The 7,389-nt window shown below is 38.6% G+C and overlaps 1 protein-coding gene across 1 annotated transcript in view; it reads left to right on the forward strand.

Annotated features, from left to right (window-relative positions):
• Positions 1-2,299: 2,299 nt before the first annotated feature.
• LOC104076072 (ran-binding protein 3-like) overlaps positions 2,300-7,389 on the forward strand; it is a gene marked incomplete at its 3' end in the record, with an annotated part of 22,665 nt that continues 17,575 nt past the window's right edge. Inside the window, exon 1 of the mRNA XM_009576796.1 lies at positions 2,300-2,398. Coding sequence (XP_009575091.1) covers positions 2,300-2,398 — 99 coding nt within the window. The remainder of the gene's footprint in view (positions 2,399-7,389) is intronic.

The raw sequence follows: 7,389 nt of genomic DNA on the forward strand, positions 1-7,389 counted from the left end.
GGACACAATCTCGAATATTTGATTTTTTTCTCTCCATTTTCTTCTTTGGTTCTGGCATCCAATAATTTTTTTTCTGTGAGCTTTCTGCTGTTCCTGGCATCCCTGTTCTTTTTTTGAGTACTCCGTTTTCCATCACTAGACTCTATCTCCTATTTTGTCCTGTTCCTTTGCATCAGCTTCTTTGGCTCCCCATTCTAGTCTTTTGTCAGCCATCCCATGTTTCCTCTGCACTGCGCATTGTTGTTGGATCTCCTTTTTGATTGTTTGCTTTCTTCTCTCTCAGTACTTCAATCCTTTATTAAGCACTAAGTAGACAAGTAGTTCTTTTCTGTTTGGTCCTCTTTGGTATCTGTGGAATTTGGTACAGGAGTCTCTTGTATGTTGTGCATTACACAAGTCCTGCTTTCGGGCAGATCTCCAAAAGGGAAGAACACTAATACAGCATTTTATTGACTGGTTTGGCAGTCTTGGGTAAAAGTACTTTGGTAGAATGCATGCTACTTGTTGCTGTAATTATAGCATTAATGAATACTGAAGTATACCAAACATGGTATAAAGAAATGAACATCACTTTGAAGTAAAGAGTTAAAAGCTTGGACCTTACATAAGTGGAGCCTCCCACAGGCAGGTTATAATGAGGCCAAGGGAGTCAAAAGGGGTCCCTGCTTTGTTTCAACAAAATCTGTTTTTTGGGACAGGTATAGCACTTAAGTCTTTGTTGATGACCTTCATTAGTAGATTATTTTTCATTTTTGAAATAGATTGTCTGCATTGCTCTCATTAATAAGCATTTTTAAGAACTTGACACTATTTGATGGATAGAAGAACTTAGAAAATAAAGGGAAAAAAGAGCAGGCAAAATGCTGTAGTAAGGAGCTATATTTCAGGATTAATTTTACCTTTTGTATTAATAAGTTATGCCAGTCTTGCAAAAATCAGTCTTGCAGTGTTTTTGCTAGGTTATCGCTGTGAGTTAGACCCACAGAAGAGTGGAAAGAAGCTTTTCCATCCTCACAAATAAATGCACAGAGGTCTTGGAGTAATTTTCATAATTTTATGTGTTTGTCAGGTAAAGTTTCACTTTTTCAGCTAAACTGATCTAATAGCTAGCAGTTCCCAAATGGACAATCTCATCCCCTTTTCTGTTGACCCTAGTGCTTTACTGATGATGCAACTGACTTACGGAGGATTTTGTGATACTGTCTTTTTTTTTTTTAGGCGCAAAGTAATTCTTCTTGATGGCTTTATATTTCTTTTTTATGGTAGCCTTTCAAGTTCTAAAAGTTTTAAAAATTTTAGTTTTCTTAAATGACTGGTCTTGTTTTTAAGATTGAATAATTGCAAAGGTGGAACTTTTGCAAAGAAACTAGCCAAAATACAGCTCTCCCTGAATCCCATTGTTTCACAGCAGTCTCACTCTGAAGACAGACTTAAATGTTGTACTCATCTTTAGCCCTACAAACATACAGGAAGGCTGCTGACTGCGTAGTGTATGTGCAGTTTCTCTTCAAATATAACTCATGCACAAGGTGTATCAGTTTGTTAACTCTCAGGAAAGCTCATTTCTGCTTTATCCCCCCCCTCCATTTTTTTGGTCATTGAGGACATAGAGGTAGTTTTGAGGTCATTACAGGCAATGGAAAACAGACACTCATTCTAGAAATTCATTCTGTTCTTGAAGACTAAATGTTGATGTGCTTATTTAGAAAATAGTGTCCTGCTAATATTTGAATAGGAACTTCAAGTAGAAAGCAGATGTGCTCTTAAATTATGCAGAAAAGACTGGTCCCTCTGTAATATTATGCATGGAATATTTGATTTAAATTGTAGACCTACAAGTGTTGAAGATTTAGGATCTTTCTAAAGGTTTCAATGGTAATGAAATACAAGTATAATCAAGTGTGAGAGTTAGGTACCTTTAAGAAAAAGGTATGTGGATGGTACAGAAACTCCCTTTGCATTAATGCATTACTAGAGGGAAGGAAAAGCCCTTGCCTGCAAAACTTACATGTGTTCAAAAAGTAAACTACTGCAGCAAAGGGCCTTTTTTTCCTGATGTACCTAAGTATGGTAGAAGTACTGGTTTGAAATAGATCTGGAGGGAAAAGACAAATAGCTTTCAGATATCAGTTGTATTGTTGTTCTTAAAACACTCCTTTTTCCTTTTGAAGATCAAGTCCTTACAATTATATGTTAGCAGGAACTGGTGGAAACAATTTGTGTAACTGATATTTAACTGGTTTAGGGATTCATTGTCGGTAAAAGCATCATAGAACATAACATTGTCAATTAATCAATAATGAATGTGGTTGGGAAAAAACCAATGATTTCTCTTTTTACAGAAAAACCTGCCATTGCTCCACCTGTCTTTGTATTTCAGAAGGATAAAGCACAGAAGGTAAGGAGATGTTGATATGTTTTGTTTGTTTGTTTTGTAGCCCTGACTCATTCCATGGTGAGCAGCTGTTTGTCTACATTGTTTTGAAATTGAAGATAGATAATAGAGCATTAACATTACTAATGGGTGTAGGGTGAAGAGGTACTGGAGGGCTAGAAGTGGGAAGATGTATGATGGTGGCATGAAATGGGTAGCTCTTCAGACAGAAGATGGACCAAATCTGGGAGAAAAAGTATCTTCAAAGCTATATAATAAAAGGAACACAAGGCAAAGGAGTGCTGACAGTTGCAGTTGCATCAGAAAACTATAAAATTTCTTTTTCTGATAATAGAGTTAAGACAAAGCAAAGAAAACCATGGTCTGGATTATTGCTTTTTACCTCAGTGTATTTAAATGTATCTCATCACTTTGATTAGTAAGCTGTGAAGTGTCTAATTACCTTGGAAAGTGGTAATCCTGTTCCCTCACCCATCCCTCTACCCCTGCCATGTGTTCCTGTCCCCTGCCTTTGGGTCTGCGGTAGCAGTTACACAGTGTTGAGGTAAGTTGCAGCTGTGCTGTAATCTGCTGGAAGGTATTCTGTGGTTGAGCTTGTGTTGAACCAGGAGGCTGATACAACTCATCCTGTGGCTGCAGAAGGAGTAGAGCTCAGGAGAGAAATGAGAGTTGAAGGAAGGAGCAGGACCTTCCCTTTAGCTGAAATTGCTATTAAATTGAAATAGATGTAATATGGCCATGTGGCCATGTGGACCAAGTGCAGTATAGTTTGCATTCCCTTTCACTTTGAAAGTGACACACAATGTTATGGGCGAGTGCTAGGGTGTAGTTTTCCTTACTTTTTTTTTCCGAACAGTAACTCTTCCAGTTTCTTATATTGTAAAAATATTTTTAGTAGAAGAAATTGATAAGAATCTCAATATATTGCAGTATTTAATTCTGCCTGGTTAATAGTAAAGTCTGCCTGGTTAATAATAAAATAAAAACTAACATTTGGGGGGAAAAAAAAATCAAGGTTACCCTTGTTTTAGCTGAAGCTGGTGGGAACCAAGAGAAGTGTACTCATGTACACATGATTCACTTTTTGTTGAATCACTGGATTGTTATATTATCTGTGCAATCAGAAAGTCTTCTCAAATGTTTGAATAGAAATTCTGAACCATTTTGCAGTTGGTAGCTTTTCTTTGCTTTGGAACAAGTACCAGACTTGAGCTTTCTCATGGGTTTAGTAGGCATATTCCTTAGCAGGAGCTTGAAATCTTTTGTCAGCTTGGAAAGGATTTAAATCTGCCGTTCTTCTAATATTAGCTAATCAAATTAAATATATCTTAGAGTAAATGCTTCCGAGATGTTCCCTCCAATTACATTTTTTTACAGTGACCATTTACATGTACTTTGGAAGGAAGGGAGTGCTAGTGTTTATGCTATCGGTTTGGATCATGTTGTTTCCTGCTAGGAAACAGCTCCCAGTCACCCGCTGTTGCTTAGGCTGTTCCTGAAGTCCCTTCTGAGTTGCACCATGGTGAGTTTTCTCCTCAGGTGTCCTTTAACCTGGCAGTGCTTCCACAGTTAGCCTGGAAGCAGTGATCGTAGCAAGGTGCAACCCAGGCAGAGCGAGGTGGTCCTGTGCCCTTTCTTTGCTGGCCTGGTCCTTCAGTGCTAAGCAGGTCTTGTGCTCTAAAGTTCCTTCACGTTGTACCTTCTGCTTCTGCACAGAGTGCACACCTCCAGTGGCCTGCACACAGTGCGTGCCTTCAGTGTTAGGCTGTGCAAGCTCCTATATTGGGCTGTGGGACAGATCTATTGCACTCTGGTATGTCTCAAGAAAATATTGGTGAAAAATCGTAACTAAAGGCTTAATGTCTCTGGGCTGGCAGAGAGGATCCAGGGTTTCAGGGAGGGGGATCTGTGATTTAGTCTTCCCAACTGCCTCTGAGGATGCTGAGGACTCTGGTGATGCTGAGTAGGTAGCTGTGTGCAGGACAGCCTCTGCCAAGGCACAGCCAGAAAGCCTGCCTGGGGGTCTGGGGTGGAGGGACTGTGTGTGATGAGGCCTGTGGGTGAGCCAAGCATCTTGAAGGTACAGGGGTTAGAAATGAGTTAGGAATTGATCTAAATACTAAGTGGTGGTGGTGTTCGAGAGGGGGTTAGCCACGGTCAGTATGGGCATGGAATAGGTCTAGCCTGGCTGGGGAACAGGGCATGTTCCTTGAAGCAGATCATGAAGAGTCTACCAGTGGCATTTGTCACTTGGTTGCCGATTTCCAAAGTGTAATACATCTAGTAATAAACATAAATGCTTATGTTAAACTGTGTAATGTGTGGAGATGTACAGTTTGCTTAAAAGGGGGAGGGGGAGTGGTTAATAGTCATTTTAGTAGCTTATACTGTGTGTATTTGAGATGGGAGAGTGACAGAAGCATCAGTGCTGTGATTCTTGCTGTTTTATTAAATAAAGGGCCAAAGCCTACTTGTTGCTTGTGCCAGTAGCTGTTTTTTGTAGTGTTGATACAATAGTAACAGAGTCAGAATACGGTGCTGTCAGCCAAAAGTAACAGGCACTTAATGTATGCTGTATGTATCAGAACCTAGCATTCAGGCCAGCTGAGTGTCCCTTTAATCCACTTAATCAAGAAAAGGTGACTCGGGTTGAGACCTGTCACTGTATTTTTGGAAAGACTAACAGCTAAGTGTTACAACTAATGGTTAACTCCATTACTGTTTCCATACAAAGTGTCTGAGTATGTGCATTGCCTGCCACAAAAGATGATTCTTCTTTAAGTAAACAAGGAAAAATCTATTAACAAAGGAGTTTTTCCTAAAACATATTGAAGAAAATGCAAAAGTAGCTTCAAAATAGTTGACAAACAACACACTTCTAAAATATGTAATTTCTCTATGTAAATTACAATTTTAATTTAGCAAAATGTCTGTCTAGTCACGTTGGCTTTCTTCTGGAGCTGTAAGCAAAGGTGTTCATGGAGGCTTTTCAGTGCCAACACAGCAATCTGACAGTAAGCTGAGAGTCAGGAGAAGGCATTGCATTGTGTATTCAATTCACTGTCCATGATGATTGTTTAGATGTTTGCCTAGTGCTCTCCTGTATCAAACAGGACATCCAGAGCAGAATTATTTTGTTGCAGTGTCTACAGGCCCTCTCAGTATTAGGGCCGGGTTGGTATTGTTCAGTGCTCTTAACTGACTGGAGCTAACATTATTTTTCTAAAAATCTTCACTTAAGTTTGTGTTTGTCAGGTGTCAGACATCTCTTTCTCCATTAGAGGTTGGAAAATATTCAGCATGTTGCAGGGCAAAATGCATACTAGTCTGGAAACTAATTTTTTAACTGGTTGTTCCAGCTGAGGTTGTATACAGTTTAGTAAAACATCAGAACCTGCAGTTTGTCGTGTGTATTTAGAGAGGACAAAAAGTGCGTGGTGTTCAAAATGATGCCTCTTAATTTTACTTTCAGTAAGGATGTTTTTGTTGTTTTCTTTTGCAGTTAAAAAGACAGGATTAGTCTCTCTGTTCTGATTTTTTTATAGATATCAATTAATGGTGGATGTAAAGTTGGCTGTTTCCACATTTGTTGAGTGAGTCTCCATTTTCATTATTTGCATATCTCCTTAACTCTTTGAGAACTAGTTTTACAATGTATGAAGTAGGGAGAGTTCTTGCAAATATCTGAATGATAGCATCCAAATATCTTCCTTGTTTATACACTGCTATTCATTTTTCTGACAAGCAGAGCTTCTAGTGCTGACACTAGTTGGAAAATTGCATCAGCTTAGGAAGACTCATAGCTGTTAGGACTTTATGTTGCTTTCAGATCTTAACCTCGCTATGTTAAGCATAGAATATTACTGTTACTCCATTATCTATCCCGATAACTTATACATGAACTATACTGTGCTTTTCATAGCACTTTTTGAATTAAAGATTTCAATTGATAGATACAACTTTTCATATGATTAATTTTTGTCACTTGTTAGACTTGTGTTCCTGCTCTGAAACTAATTTTAACTTCTGCCATAAAACCATTTCATGGCAGTTGCTGGCCATAGGTTACTTGAAGTCATTTTATGAAGTTAACTTTTAACATGCATTTCTGAGGTCAAAGTATTCTTGCATTTACACATTTTTAAGTAGGTATAATAGCTCAAACAAACGTAACCAGTACTGTTGTAAAGAAACAATTTGTCCAAAAATGCTCTTAAAGTAGTGTTCTTTGTTCTGCAAGTGTGAGCTGTGGTCTTCCAGTCATTATTGATTCTCACAATACTAGAATCATCATGACTCTCTAGTCATGAGTACTACAAAAGGTAGATAATCAACTCAGATTTAAAAATATTTTTGCACTTTAAAACGAGCCATTGTCTATTATGTAGCTTGCACCTTGTCCTCTTCCCTCCACCAGCCTGGGTTGGGGGTAATGGTAGAATATAGAAAGGAACACTTTATTTCTAGATTGTTATATAACTACTTTTGGCTGGTGTACAGCTTTCTGTAGGTAAATTGGTAGTGGCGAGCTTTTAAGGGTGTCTCTGAAGGAAGGCAATTTACATGACATTTGGGTCATGTCCCATACCTATGTGATGCTGCAAAATGATGCAAAGAGTTTAAGGGGTAACTGGCACCTGGGTCGTAAAGGTAAAGGGATAGTTCTGGAACAAGGATTTGCATCCTTAAGTTATTAGATCTGTCATGAGGGTCTCAACTGTGGAGCTTTAAAAATAGTGGTTTAAGTGACTAGAAAGGTGGCATTCCCATGTAGTCTGGAGAGCAAGATCATGACTTTAGAAAAGAGGAAGTTGTATTAGACAATACATAAAGTGGGATCAGTTGAAGTCCTGGTTTGATGTAGTGTGATTTGGAAATGCCTGTTTTTTGGTGGTTTGAGGAGGTGGATGATTAGAAAATGTTCATGCTATGGGCATGACTTGTAGGTTTAGGATGGTGGCAGAGAGAGAACTGTGGAGGAAGTAACTTGTGTA

The sequence above is a fragment of the Fulmarus glacialis genome, unplaced genomic scaffold (genome assembly GCF_000690835.1).
Source record: "Fulmarus glacialis isolate BGI_N327 unplaced genomic scaffold, ASM69083v1 scaffold32514, whole genome shotgun sequence".
Classification (NCBI taxonomy): Eukaryota; Metazoa; Chordata; class Aves; order Procellariiformes; family Procellariidae; genus Fulmarus; species Fulmarus glacialis.